This window comes from Mesocricetus auratus, unplaced genomic scaffold (assembly GCF_017639785.1).
Source record: "Mesocricetus auratus isolate SY011 unplaced genomic scaffold, BCM_Maur_2.0 Super-Scaffold_100691, whole genome shotgun sequence".
NCBI classification, from domain to species: Eukaryota; Metazoa; Chordata; class Mammalia; order Rodentia; family Cricetidae; genus Mesocricetus; species Mesocricetus auratus.
Genome location: NW_024429267.1, coordinates 40827103 through 40842815, shown reverse-complemented (window position 1 = coordinate 40842815; position 15713 = coordinate 40827103). Strand labels below are relative to the sequence as shown.

The 15713-nt window shown below is 40.3% G+C and overlaps 1 protein-coding gene across 7 annotated transcripts in view; it reads left to right on the top strand.

Annotated features, from left to right (window-relative positions):
* Positions 1-15713, top strand: part of Cep63 (centrosomal protein 63) — a 47448-nt gene that overhangs the window by 11869 nt on the left and 19866 nt on the right. For all 7 annotated transcript variants that reach the window (XM_013114980.3, XM_013114979.3, XM_021228344.2 and 4 more), the window contains 3 exons: positions 4894-4989; positions 6079-6201; positions 11708-11821. In XM_013114980.3, coding sequence (XP_012970434.2) covers positions 4894-4989; positions 6079-6201; positions 11708-11821 — 333 coding nt within the window. The remainder of the gene's footprint in view (positions 1-4893; positions 4990-6078; positions 6202-11707; positions 11822-15713) is intronic.

The window sequence follows — 15713 nt, the reverse complement described above, 5'->3', positions numbered from 1 at the left end:
TGAGGACCAGAGTGCAGATCCCCTGAACCTACTTAAATCCCAGGTGGGCATGGTGACTCTTCTAGCTCTTAGAAGGTAGAAATGGGGTCATTGGAGCAAGCTGGCTAGCTAGACCAAGCTGTATGGCAAACTCTAGGTTCAACTGAGAGACTCTGTTTCAGTGGTGAAGTTGAGGAAGACTCCTGATGTCAACCTTGGATGAGAACACACACACACACACACACACACACACACACACACACACACACACACACACACAGAAAAAAAACCACTTAATTTCTAATATGTTCATAGTATCACATGATATAACAACTAGAAAATAGGCTTTAGGTTTTTTTTTAAAATTCTGTCTGAGGGGTACAGGTCAAGAAACAATTAGTCCTATGGCTCCTCAAAGGACAGGGACCCAGTGAGATGGGAGGCTTGTGGCTGAATGTGAATCAGCATCTTCGGTGGGAATGTTTTCTTGTGTGCCAGTGTCATTTATAGTAATCTTGAGTGGATGGATGGCTGGTTGACACTCTTGTTGTAGGCTTCTTATCTCATGCTGGGCTGCTCTTTTATGCCACCACCAGCCGCTTGCAGACCATGCTTGGAGGAACACCACTGTAAGAGAGTCACTTTGCTAGCTAATGTATTTCTCACCATAGAGTTGAGACAGGGCTGATTTTGATGGTGTTTCCACTGCTGTTGTCCTTAACTCCATGTTGACTTAGTGGAACAAATGAGAGTGTCTAGCCCTGTTTCTGTGTTTTTCAACTGAATGTTTTTGGATCTGTAGCTTCAGCCTGCTCATTATGACTCCTGTGCCAGTGCTGCTCTGGAGACTGAGACCACCTTGAAAGAAATCAGTGATGTTTAAAGTGACCACAGAGGGTTGGGGATACAGCTCAGTGGTAAAGTCCTTGCTACCTTTTGCAAGCTGCCCACTGACCTCCTCACATGCACAGGCATGCATGAGCACTTGTACACAATAGATGAAATCAACAATTAAGAAAGAACATTCTTCAGATATTAATGACAGTTGTAGATAGAAGGTCAGAGCTCCAGGAAGAAAATATAAGTGGGTAGTGATCAGATGCAGCAGCTTATCATCTATTCAGTATTGTGGTGAACAATTAAGTCAGTTTGGAGATGAATGGAATTAAATTACATTTTAGTGGCAGGATTACCAGGGAATTGGAAAGGCAACCCACTGGCATTAGACTTGTTATGTCAATGATCCCTGGGTCAGTCTGAGGGAACCTTGAGTATGTACTAGCTGAGAATATCTTTCCGGCTCACAGAAGGAGAAAGTGGGGTGATGAAAAGGAGTCAGTCAAAAGAGGGCAAGCAGTGAGGAAAAAGGTGCAGGGCTTATCAAGTGCACATGACACATAAGACAATAATTTAAATCCAGGTACGTCCATTAATTGTAAGTGCAGCCACTGACTCATTTAAAAGATAAAAATTAGCCAACGAGATGAAAATAATGAGTCACAATTACTTAATGATTGTAAACCGCACATGAAGGTTGAAAGCAAAAGGCAAATAAAAATACCTGCCCCCCAGACACTTGAAGGGAAAGATGATGTAATTGTGCTCATACTAGAAAAGGCTGCTTACTGTGGTCATAGACCCTGTGTGGCTCTCCCTTCCTGTCCCCTCACTGTACTTTCGAAGGTCACTCCAGTTACCTATCCAGAAGTCCACATCTCAGATTATACTTTTGAAAAACTCAAAATAGGACAAAAGATACAGTAAGACAGTTTTAACCTTCCTTATACGTATGCAGAAATGCCAGGACTGTCAGTAGGAAATAATGAAGCCACAGTCATTCTTGGGAGTTTTAACACATTTGTCTTAGTAACTGATGGCAGCCATTCATAAAGATACAGATTTGAACGGCGTGATCAGCAAACTTGACCCAGTTTATAACTGTAGAACATGACAGAAGAAAACTGCAGAACATGCATTTCTTTTCCAGCACAAACTTAACAATTACCAAAATTGACTCTATACTGGGCCATGAAGTACATTTTGCCATAAACAAAGGCTTGAAATCATAGATAAGCTCTCTTAACATAGCAGAAACAAGCTAGAAAAAGGTAACTCTGAAAAAATCTATGTATTTGGAAATTAAGAAGTAAAGTTCTGAGAGAAGCCATGATAGAAATGAAAGTCAGTTTAAGTTGAAAGATAGAACTATAATCAGAGTTGCAGGATGCAGATAGTGTGGAAGACGGCCCTTTATTGTTGTGAGAGTGTGTCAGAAGAAGATAGGCTGAAAAATCTATAGGAAGTGAATTATTTCAGGGGATTAGGGAGAGAGCTTGTTAAATCCAAAGAATTTAGTGGAAGGAAAATTTAAAATTATACATCAAAATTTGAAAGTAAGAATTTGGAAATACTGTGTAATGAAAAGATATACAAAAGAAAATGGAGCCGGGCGGTGGTGGCGCACGCCTTTAATCCCAGCACTCTGGAGGCAGAGGCAGGTGAATCTCTGTGAGTTTGAGGCCGGGCTGGACCGACAGCCTCCAGAACAATACAGAGAAACCCTGTCTCGTAAAACCAAAAAAACAAAAAACAAAAACAAAAACAAAAAACAAAAAAGAAAGAAAGAAAGACAATGGATGTAACGTGGGCTAGCGAGATGGCTCAGTGGGTAAGGATGCCTGCTGCCAAGCCTGAAGACCTGAGTTCAATCCCTGGCACCCACAAAGTGGAGGGAGATGACCAACTCCCACAGGTTATCCTTTACCTTCTCTCTGGGACTGTAAGTAGTTAATAACAGTCGTAAAATATACAAAGCAAACACAGCATTTAGGGAGAAATTATATTCATGGAAACTGTAGAAGCCTTCACAGCTTCCCTACTATTGCTAGAACAAGCACGTGGAAAAGCAGTGAAGGTGGAGAGTTGATCAAAATCAGCTTGACCTGATTAATCTTAAACATGTTCTTTTCTTTGTGATGGGAGCATTTTACTGTCATCAGGCAGCTACAGCAGATTAAATTGTATGTTTTTGTAACAAAGTGGTTTTAATCTAAAACTCAACATAATTAAAAGACAGCTTTTCAAGTACTTAGAAATTGAGCAATATACTCCTAAAAGGCCTTTCAAGTACTTGGAAAAGTAATACACTTCTAAATAATCCTTATTTTTAGACTTGTTTATTTTTATTAATGAATACAAATGTTATACCTGCATATATCTATGTTCACCACGTGTGTGCCTGGTACTCATGGAGGTTAGAAGAAGGCATTGGATCCCCTGGGACTGGAATTACAGACAATTGTGAGCCACTATGTGAGTCATGAAGAAATCACAGAGAAAATTAGAATATACTTTGATAATGAACTTCCTATGGGTCACATTTGTGGGGTTGGATGAATGATAAGTGGCGGAGTGTGTGCTTACATATGCAGAGGCTCTAAGATCAGTCCTCAGCAAGAACCAAAATAAACAGAAAAACAACATAGGATACTTCTCACATGGTGCCTACAGGGAATTTTATCTTTCAGTATCTCCAGATATGTTAACAAAAGGAAGGCTGGAAGTCAGTCATTAAATACCCGTTTTAAGAAATCAGAAAAGGCTGGGACGATGGCTCAGTAAGTGGGTAAATTGTTTGCCACACAAGCATGAGAATCTGAGTTCAATCCCCAGCACCATGTCAACTCAAGGTATGACTGCACATGTCTGTAATGAGCACTGGAGGGACAGAGATTGGAGGGTTCTTAGGGCTTGCTGGCCAGCCAGTCTAGCTGAACAGATGAGCTCCAAGTTCAATAAAAGACCCTTCCTCAAAAGATGAGGTGGAAAGTTATTGAGGAAGACACCCAACTTTTAACTCTGGTCTTCACAGTCATGTTTATATATATGTATCACACACACACACACACACACACACACACACACACACACACACACGACTACATAGACTCCTGTGCTTCCTTTCTGTTTCTGTGTACTGGTTAAATTTTAACTGACTGTCAGTAGGATACTGCTGGATATTTATTCAGAGTTGATGGCTAGGTATGAGATTGTTATCACTGGAACCAAATCACTGAAGAATGGGTTAGGATCCCTTCCTTACTCTGGGTGGTCAGAAATTATGAAGTAAGTAGGAGCCATCTATTGTCTTCTAATCTGTCTCTGACATTACTGACCTGTGCTTTACCTGCAGAAATTATTGTTCAAGTTTTGCAGGATTCTAAAAACGAAATATTTTTAGTTATTAAAAAAGTTAAATTTGGGGCTGGAGAGATGGCTCAGCAGTTAAGAGCACTGGCTGCTCTTACAGAGGTTCTGAGTTGAATTCCCAGCAACCACATGGTAGCTCACAACCATCTGTAATGAGATCTGGTGCCCTCTTCTGGTGTGCAGGCTTACAAGGCAGAACACTGTATAGCATAATAAATAAATATTTTTTAAAAAGTTAAATTTTAGCCGGGCAGTGGTGGTGCACGCCTTTAATCCCAGCACTCGGGAGGAAGAGGCAGGCGGATCTCTGTGTGTTCGAGGCTGGGCTGGACTGACAGCCTCCAAAACAATACAGAGAAACCCTGTCTTGTAAAACCAAAAAAAAAAAAAAAGTTAAATTTTATATCTGCTATTTTTATGAAGATTTATTATTTATTTTAACAAGAGGGTTGGGGAGAATAAATCAGACAAGGAGTGTGAGTCTTGAACTAACTGTAACTTTGTAAAAGAATTATTTCTGTTTGTAGCTGTTATGTAGATTCTTGAGTCAGTCATTTATTTGCCTGCCTGGGAAGAAGGCTAATTGTGTAGACACACTGAGAACCTTAGTTTGCAAGTAAGTACAAGGATTATTTTCTTTTTTTTATATTGTAGGGATATCATTTCAATGCTAATACTGAACTGTATTACTCTTTCTGCTTTTAGATTGGAATGTTGCATCAGCAGATAGAAGAACATGAAAAATCCAAGCAAGAAATGGCCATGGAGTATAAGCAGGAGTTAAAGAAACTGCAGGAGGAGGTGAGACTTCAGTTCTGTGACATTGTGTAGTCGTTCTTCCTCTGTAACTCTTGGCTATTGTGTTGAGAACTGGTTTCTGCTTTATATGGTAGGAAATGCATATCCTGTGTGATAACCTGTGGGAAGTATGTGGCAGAAGTAGAGTTTCTAACCTTGAATCTAGGCCAAGAATCTTGCCCAATACGTTTGATATTAGCTGATGCAGCAATTGACTGAGCACCTAAAGGAAAAAGAGCTATGTTTGTATAATACTGAAATCTTGGTACCAAAAAACTTAATATTTTAATTTGTAAGGTAATTCGGTTGCTGATTTTTAAATACTGGAAGACACAAAAGGCTTAGAAATATTTGGGGATTAAGAAAAGCCTGGGCTGAGAGATGACTCATTGGGTAGAGGCACTTGCCACTGAGCCTGATGGCATGAATTTGATCCCAGGAACCTATGAATGCACGGCAATTGTAATAAAACTAGATTTTTTTGTTTTCTTTTCTTTTTGGCCTGGAAATTTCATTGCTAGCATTTATTTCTTACACATACACATACAAGCAGGCATGCACCTTGAGGTAAGGTACCTCAGGCTAGCCCTAGACTCCATGTATTTGAAGATAACCTTGACCAGATTTTCCTACTTACACTTAATTGTGTGATCACTGCATTTGCTACCACGCCCAGTTTTGTGGTACTGGGTTATGTGTTACTAGGGCCTGGAGCTGACTAGGTCAGAGCTGTACCAACCCAACCATTGCAGCTCTAACATAGGTCAGCGCTGTACCAACCAAGCTATTGCAACTCTAACATGCTGCCAGTCTGTTTTTTTTTTTTTTATTGTGGATACAGTCTTCTACCTGAATGCCAGCAGAGGGCACCAGATCTCACTCAAGATGGTTGTGAGCCACAATGTGGTTGCTGGGAATTGAACTCAGGACCTCTGGATGAACAGTCAGTGCTCTTAACCTCTGAGCCATCTCTCCAGCCCGCCAATCTATTTTTAATAGGATAATTTAGCACTGCTTTTGCTTTATAATCCAATTTGTCTGACCACCATGATTTACTAACTCTTAAATTTATGTAAATAACTGTCTTTACAGTTAGCAAGACTGAAGAGAAGCTATGAAAAGCTGCAGAAAAAGCAACTAAGAGAATTTAGAGGAAATACCAAAAGTTTGCGAGAGGATCGGTCTGAGATTGAGAGGCTAACTGGGAAAATAGAGGTACGTTTACAGCAATAGTCCCAGCTGTGAATGTCAGCCCAACATTGTGTGGGAAAATACTATTTCCAATGGATCTGTTTCCTGACGCCAGTTCCTGCAACCCCAGGGGCTGTCGCTGAGCTACTCAGTGGCGGGTGGGTGATCCATAGTACAGCCCATCAACACTTGCTCTCCTTGGCCAATGGGGTTCCAAGCCACCGATAATTCTCAAGAGGGTAGTTCTGGTCCTACAGGGCACTTGGAAACATGAAGGTTTTGTTTTGTTTGTTATTGTTAGAATGATGGAGCATGAAACTGGCATTTAGGGTGCAGGGAACTGAGTTACCCAGCGTACTTGGGACTGTGTCCTGGATTAGATCCGAGTATTCAATACCTCCCATGCTGAGAACACTGACCGTCAGTAGCAGCGTCTATTAGCACTGTGTCTGCACACCTAACTGAGTGGGTGTGAGTGAATGTGGGGAGTTGTTGGCTTTTTCTGGCAGAGTACTCTGCATGTCAGGTGGTTTAGTTGCAATCCCATTCAGATAGAGCAGAAGTTACAATTGATTGGCCTCCCTCTGCTGACTTTGTGTTTGCTCCATAATCCCATGGCTACTGACAGGAGGCTGTGAGTTACCGCTCCTCAATATGAGCTCTGCATTGTAACAGTCTCCCAGGATGCCTTGGGACCTCAGAGAGTCTGATCCAGAGTAGGCATGGGGTCTAGGATTCTTCACTTTACCCATCTTGACAAACACTGTTCAGCACCTTTGTATGACTACCTAAAACTTTTCTGTTCTGGGTTATCTGTCACACACAAAAGCCAGTGTACTTTACTGCCTGGAATTGTGATTTTTATGTTTGGTGTTCTTTTATATTTTAATACTTTTAAAGATTTAGAACCTAGAATCAGAAGACCATCACTGCTGCTTTCCCCCAGCCCTTCACCTCCTTATCGTCAACCTGCACTGCGAACCATGAGCGCAGAGCCTCAGGAGTCATCCTCTGGTCCAAGTTACTTCACTGGCTCTGAAGTTCCATTTCCAGCTCATTACTGTCCTCTTTAACATTGCTCTCATCATAACCTTTGAGGGTTTCGTCCACAGACAGTGTGTTTCACACTCTGGCCTTGCTGTTTCTTAGCACCCTTTCTTCTGTAGCTGTTTTGATCTCCTCCTTATCTAATCCACGTAGTCTTTTTGGCATTCCTCAGATCTTTCTAACAAGATGCCTTCAATAATATAGCCATTTCCATATTATTTCTGCCAATCCATGAGCATAACAGGCCTTTCTGTCCTCTGGTGTCTTCTTTCATTTCCTTCTTTGGTATTTTTAAGTTTTCAATGAAGAGGTTGTTTGCCTCCTTGGTTGTGTTATTTCACAGTGTGTGTGTGTGTGTGTGTGTGTGTGTGTGTGTGTGTGTGTGTGTGCATATGTATATTTATTAAATTTTGCATCGTTTTAAAGCTGTTGTGAATGAGATACTCTCCTGAGTTCTTTGTTAGGGTGTCAGTTATTGGTTATGGAAAAGCTACTGAGTTTTGTGTGTGGGCTTTATATCTTGCTCCTTTTATAAAGGTGTTTATCAGTTCTGGAAGCTGTCTGGTGGTGGGATTGGCATCTCATGTATAGGATCATTGTGTCTAAAGAAAGGATCATTTGGCTTCTTCCTTTATTTGTATCCATTTTCTTTCCTTTAGCTTTTTGCTCAAAGACTCCAAAGACTGTTGAATAGCAATGGAGAAGGTGTATGCCTTTGCCTCTCATTTTAGTGGCAGTGCTTTGGGTTTCTTCCCATTTAATATGTTGGGTATAGGCTTGCCATATATGTCCTTTATTAAGGTATAGTTCTTTACTATCTATTGGATTATTTCAAGTCTTTTTTTTTCTTTTATCTTTTTTTTTTTAATTATGTATACAATCTTCTGGATACTTGCCAGCAGAGGGCTGCATGCCAGCAGAGGGCACCAGATCTCATTTCAAGGTGGCTGTGAGTCACCATGTGGTTTCTGGGAATTGAACTCAGGACCTCTGGAAGAGCAGTCAATGCTCTTAACCGCTGAGCCATCTCTCCAGTCCGTCAAGTCTTTTCTGTATTAATTAAGAAGATCATATGATTTCTGTCCTTGAGTCTTTTAATGTGTTGCATTGTGTTTATATATATTGACTCATCCTTGTATTCTTATTATGATCTATCCTTTCCCTGTAAGGCAATATTTGTGTTTGCCAGTAAGGTTTGTGTTTCTTGCAAGTAACAAATATATGAATCCTATTTATTTTGGTTTTTCAAGACAGGGTTTCTCTGTGTAGCTTTGGAGAGAGAGAGAGGGAGAGGGAGAGGGGGAGAGAGAGAGAGACAGACAGAGAGACAGAGACAGAGACAGAGAGACAGAGAGAGAGACAGAGAGACAGAGAGAGAGAAAAAGAGAGAGAGAGAGAGAGAGTTGTATATACACTTGTCTTTGTTTGCCCATGTGAGTGCGTGCAGAGGCCAGAGGGAGAAATCGTGTGTCTTCCTCTGTCGATTTCTAGTTTACATTTTGAGATAAGGTCTCTCAGAAACCTGAAGCTTGCCATTTTGGCTAGCGTGGCTGGCTAAGCAAGCTCCTAGGATTCTACTGTCTTCTCCCCCAAACTCTGGCACACATGGCCATGCTCAACTTTTTATGTTGGTACTGGGGATTTGAACTCAGGGACTCTTGCTTTCTCAGCAAGCACTCTTACCCACTGAGCCCCCTCCCTTGCTCTCGTCTGTCTCTTTTGGTTGGAGAATTGAAACTATTACAATTCAGAGACATTAGTGAAAGATACCGTTCATTTTTTTCATTTGGTTGTTTTGTAGTGTCTGTTATTGTCCTAATCCTCATTTGTTCCCTAAAGTTTGTTCTTTCCTGTTACATCATGGATGTTTATCTTTCTCTTCGGTATATAGATCATGTCACTTTAGCTTGTGCTATGAATGAAAATTTTTCTTTCTCATTCAGTTCTGAAGAATGGTGTATTAGTAGCATTCTGTTGCTGTGGTAAAACACTATGTCCAAAACCAACCTGGGGAGAAAAGGGTTTATTTCAGCTTGCAGTTTATAGTCTGTCAATAAGGGAAGCCAAGGCAGGAGCTCAAAGCAGAAGCTGCAGGCAGGAATTGAAGCAGAGACAATGGAGGAATGCTGTCTTTGGTTTGCTTTTCTGACTTGATCAAGTGCCTCTCTTACACAGCCCAGACCCATCTGCCCATGGCAGCTCCCACAGCAGTTACTAATCAAGAGTGTCCTGCAGACATGCCCACAGGCCAATCTGATGGAGGCAATTCCTCAATTGAGATTCCCTCTTCCCACATATGTCTAGTTTGTGTCAAAATAACAAAAACTAACTAGCACAAGTAGTTGTGTAATTCTAATAATCTGGGTTGGCAGTATTGTCTTTCAGAGCTTGAATTATATTGTTCCTGCCTTCTTGGCTTTTAGAGTTTTTGTTGAGAAGTCTTTTATTCTGATAGCTTTACCTTTGTATATGAATTTGTACCTCTTTCTTGAATCTTTGATATTCTTTGTTTTGTATGTTTAGTGTTTTAACAATAATATGACAGTGTGGAAATATTCTTTTTGGTCTTGACATTCTAAATGTTTATTGTGTCTTGATGGCCCTGTACCTTTATCTTGAACATGTCACTCTTCTTCTTCTTTTTTTTTTTTTTTTTGTTTTTGTTTTTTGTTTTTATGAGACAGGGTTTCTCTGTATTGTTTTGGAGGCTGTCGGTCCAGCCTGGCCTCGAACTCACAGAGATCCACCTGCCTCTGCCTCCTGAGTGCTGGGATTAAAGGTGTGCACCACCACCGCCTGTCAAACATGTCACTCTTCTATGCCAATGAATTGTAGATTTGATCTTTGTGTATGTGTGTGTGCACATGTGTGTGAGCATGTGGAGGCTAGTGGTCAGTGTCTGTTACTCTCTACCTTACTTTTAGAGGCAGAGTAAGGTACTCACTGATTCAGCTAGATTGGCTGGCCAGTAAGCCTGGGGATCCTTCTGTTAATACCTCCTTAGCTCTAGAATTTCAAACGTGTGCTGTCATGCCCAGCATTTTCTAGTGAGTGCTGGCCTGTATGCTTGTATGGCAAGCACTGTTTACATTCTGAGCCGTCTTTCTAGCCACTATATTTGGTCTTGTAATGGTGTCCTGTGGTCGTGTACATTCTCTTCATACTGTATTACCTTTTTTTTAAGATTTAATTTTATTTTATGTGCATTGTATTTTGTCTGCATTCATGTCTGTGTAAAGGTGTTAGATGTTTGGAACAGACAGTTGTGAGCTGCCATGTGGGTGCTGGGAATTGAATTCGGGTCCTCTGCAAGAGGAGCCAGTGCTCTTAACCACTGAGCCATCTCTCCAGCCCTGACTTTCTTATTATCTTTGTCATTGTCTGAATGTTCTAATTCATCTACTTTGTCTTCAGGCCCTGAAACTCTGTTTTCAGTTTGATTTATTGGAGAAGCTTTCCATTGAGTTTTTGTTTGATTCAATGAGATTTTTATTTACTTTTTCAGTATTTCTGTCTCTGTTGAATTTCTCTTTCATATCTTGTATTGACTTTCTTATTTCATTCAAATGGTTGTTTGAGTCCTCTTTGAATCCCTTCAAAAGTTTATATCCTGTTTGATTTTATTGAATATTCTTATTTATTCATTCATTTAGTGTGCATGCCATGTCTGTCACCCTCCAGTTGAGTGGGGCCAGGTTTTGGTTTATCTGACTAAATACCTCCCTAGATCTTTGCTGGCACACTAGAATGCCATACAGACAGGCTGAGTAAATGGAATATCAGAAAGCTGACCTCTAACAATGTAAGGAACAATCTAAAGCTGAAGATTCCTGGAGGACAAAGATGGGAAGATTGAGAATCTTTCCCTTCGATATGCCTTATTTTCGGAAATGCCGGGCTCATTTTCATGATGTAGAATTTGAAATTGCTGTTGATTAACCATGACTTTTGAACTATTTGGCTCTGGATTATAAATGCCTGTTAAGATATGGTGCATATTTTCCATGTTATTCAAGCTTTTGCAATTCTTCTGTGAAATAATAAAATTTTGACTATCAAAAATACTGTTTTAGCAGAATATGAAGTGAGAATTGGGCTACTGAGTTACTGACTTGGAAATCTGAATCTCTTCAATTCTGGGTCTGGATGTTAGGAATTTAGATGGCAAGGGAAATATTTTAGCATGAGAAATTATACAAAATGGTAACAGCCCATAGGTGGTAGCAGATCTGTGAAGATGTTCATGAGCCCAGGGCCATGGGTCTTTTTCTACCTCTTCACCATTAGGGTGTTAAGTTTAGAAAGGCAGACATCCAGAGGCCAAAGTGAGCAGAATTCAGTATTCCTCTGCAGCTCAGTCAGCTAAGTGGGGAGAAGGGTGGTGCAGCTGTGCCCAGGGAGTGGGGGGGCTGGGAAAGCAAAGTGAGAAGTGGCCACAGCCCTGGAAGCTCTTAGATGTTAAGTACCTCAATTGCCTCCTCAGGAATTCCGACAGAAGTCTCTGGACTGGGAGAAGCAGCGTTTGATTTATCAGCAACAGGTATCTTCTTTGGAAGCACAGAGGAAGGCTCTAGCCGAACAGTCAGAGATAATCCAGGTAGGCTTACTCTGTCTAGCAGATGGGTTCTGACTGAATTTGACCTACTGCCATGTACCTTCTGATGGTCGCCATTGCCTTTCTTAGATTCTCTCTGCTAACCTTTGTGTGGGAAGCCCATCTTGCTCTACTGTGGCTCAGCCTCATCAGCATCGAAAGCTCTCAGGTTCCTCCTGTCCCCTGTCCCCTTTCTGCCACACTGTCTTCACTCCTAATCTTGGTCTCCACCCCACCCCACACCTCTGCCCTCTGTCTGTCCGTTTCTTTCTGCTTGTGTCATTGGTTTTTCTGGCTGTTTGTCTCCATGACAGCTTGAGCACTTTGGCTAAGGTGCCTCAGCCAGGTTAGTCTGACTGTTTGGGAAGAATCTCACTACACTGGCTTGCACCCTAGTGAAAATGATGTCCTTGTGGCTACAGAAATGTTTTTTTTTAGTATAGTTGTAGAAACTTATAAAAGCTAATGACTTTAGCAAAAACTAAATAGACACTGAATTTGGGATATGTCATCGTGGGTCATAGCCAGCTCCTTTGCCTTTTTCCTTTAATGTCAAGAAAACAAAGAACAATGAGCAGAGAGAGGGTGTGAGTATGTATAGCTATAACGTGTATTCTTCCCTCAAGCCTGGCCCCTGAGCCGCATCAGTCCCAAATGAACACACAGGACACTATATTAATTATGAAGCTGTTGGCCGTTTGCTATGGTTTTTTTAATGGCTAGCTCTGACTTATAATTGCTAATATATATTTTTATAAGGTCTTATCTTACCGAGAATGCCAGACTTGCGTCCTCTCCTCCCCGGATCACATGGCAACTCCCCACTATTGTCTACATTTCCCAGAATCCCCCTCAATTCCTAGTCCCACCTATCTTGCTTCTTGGCCAACAGTGCTTTATTTATCAACCAATAGGACAACATATACACAGAAGGACTTTCCCCATCATCTCCTCTTTTCTAAGTAAAGAGAAAGGTTTTAACTTTAACATAGTCAATTTACATATAAAAGAACAGTTATCAAGTAAGAACTATAGTTACAATATTTAGTCTATTAATATTTAGTAATATTTAAGGAATATATTTTATCATCTATCCTATCTGTGTGAGTCTAAAGTCTTATATATAGCTTATTGTTTATCATAACTAAGGAAAACTATAACTATCTGTCTTTAACTCCATCAAAGACCACAGAAGGATAATATATAAACACTAAAGTTAACAGAGACATCTAGCTACCTGGACAGTTACCTGAAGTTCCTCTGTAACGTTGGGGCATTCATCTTCAGCCCATAGGCCACATTGTGTCTGGCAGACTTCTCAGCAGAATAGGAATTTTTTTGTTGTTGTTTTTTTTCCTGAGACCGTTTCTGTTTTGGAGGCTGTCCTGGAACTCGCTCTGTAGACAAGGCTGGCCTTAAACTCACAAAGATCTGTCTGCCTCTGCCTCCCGAGTGCTAGGATTAAAGGTGTGCACCACCAACGCCCAGCTGCAAAGTAGGAAATTTTAAACTGTCCATCTGCATTGGCAGTTTGTCAGTAATTTTTCTGTGTCCGCAGAATGGCCGGCAGACTCTCCCATGAAGCAGGAATCCTTTAGGACTGTCCATCTTGTTTTATAAGTTTAGCGTTTACTTTCCTGTGGGTCCTGCATGTCCAGTTTATACAGCAACAGTCAACAGTCCATGCAAGAGCAGTTTCTTGTCCAAATGGCTAATCTTGCCAAGTTGAAAGCAAACTTCATAACGAGTTTTTTCGACGCCAATCTTCCTCTCAGATGTAATTGGTGTGCCAGGAGTAGTAGTGTCTCACTATCATGAAAAACCCTACACCATTTAAATGCCATATATTCTGTAGGTCTTTGAAAGGTTTGAAGAATATCTATCTATCTCAAATAAATCTCTGTATATCTAGAAAACCTAACTAACCTAACTATAAGTTCTGACTATTATAGGTAACTATCTATAATCTGTATTTAATTATACACTACATTTTAAAATGATTTATACAAACACAATACCTAAATAAGAAGAGAAATATATATATCACAAAATTGATCTGAAATTTGTATCAATAAATGAAAATCCATACCAATCAGTACAAAGTATTCATTTCTGTATTGTATTCCCTTTTTTCCCCTTAGAAAGATATCGACTGTGATCATTACCATTTATAAGCAACCTCTTTTAAATGAAAACAAAATTTTATAAGCAATATTTGGGAATTTGGTCATTGTTCATTCCAAACTGCTTCCTGCAGGTTGGGGGCGCTGTCCATACTATGGGGATCATGACAAAACACAGAAACCTGGCTAAGTCCTTGTTTTTTGTAGTCTGTAAGGCATCATCTTAGCTACTTTAGATGTTGTATCACCTGGGACACTGTTTCAGGGCATCTTGCTTCATCAAACCACACGAGTATGGAAGGAATCCATTGCTTTACATTTTCTGTGGAAATACAAGCAAAAACCCTTTTCCCAAGAAAATTAAATTTAGAAGTCAAAGCATTTTTAGAATATATAAGTTGGATTAATTCAGTAGCATTTCTTTTAGCAGTTGTTGCTATTTTCTTAGCAGTCAAGTGATTAAGGACAACACAACAGCATACAGTATCCAGACTCTCTTTGTACTTTTCATCTTTGTGTGGCTTTTTATTACTCCATTTCTCTTACATTTATTTATTTATTTATTTGTTTATTTATTTATCTGAGGCAGAGTTTCTCTGTGGAAATCTGCCTGCCTCTGCCTCTGGAGTGCTGGGGTTAAAGACTTGTGCCACCACACCAGCCATTATCCCATTTCTTTTTCTCTTCCAAGCTTACGTATATTTTTAAACACACTATAAACCTTTTAGAGGTTTTACTTCATCTGCATCTGACTTTACTGTAAATTTTTATATTTTTCTGGCTACCTGTTATCTGCTAAGCAACATTGCTAAAATTAATGAAGTGACTGTTTTAGCCAATGGCTTTCCAACATGGTGGGCGTAAGTTTACTGCTAGCACTGGCTATGTAAGTCTCTGCTTGTCTCTAGCGAAACAGAGCCCACCCGAGAAAATGCTGCTACTGAGAAGCCGTGCTTTTCTTTGTTTTTTTTTGTTTCTAAAATCCCTTTTTAGCTTTTGTGAGATTGCAAGTGGAAGTTCTTATGCTGCTCATTGGGCACCATATGTAATGTGTATTCTTCCCGCCAGCCTAGTCCCTGAGCTGCATCAGTCCCAAATGAACATGCAGGACACTATATTAATTATGAAGGTGTTGACTATTTGTTATGGTTTTTTAATGGCTAGCTCTGACTTAATTATTAACCCATAATTACTAATATGTTTTTATAAGGTTTTATTTTACTGAGAATGCCAGACTTGCATCCTCTCCTCCCCGGATCACATGGTGAATCCCCCCTCTTGACTACATTTCCCAGAATCCTCCTCGATTCCTAGTTCTGCCTATCTTGCTTCCCTATTGGCCAACAGTGCTTTATTTATCAACCAATAGGACAATATATACACAGAAGGACTTCCCCCATCATGTAGCCACCCCCATTATCTGTGGGATGCTCATTGGTGTTAGGTATGTTATTTGTAGGATGACAATCTGTCTACACTAGTAATTATCTCAGTTTCTAGAATGTCAGGACAGACTGGGTAAGTTCAGAGAACTAGAGGGATTTTTTTTCCTTTTAAGCCTTTATCTTCTTTGTCCCCCTGAATACCAGTTGTTTGATAAACTATTGTGAATGGTTTTGCTCTAAGTTACTCCTCTGAGACTTGCAAGACAGCCATACATCCCACAGAATAAGGACTATATTGTCATCTTCAATAAGCTAACAGCCAAAGTGGGACAATGAAGTCCTCATTGGGGGAGGGAGTGTGATATGGGGGAGGGTGTAACATGTTTG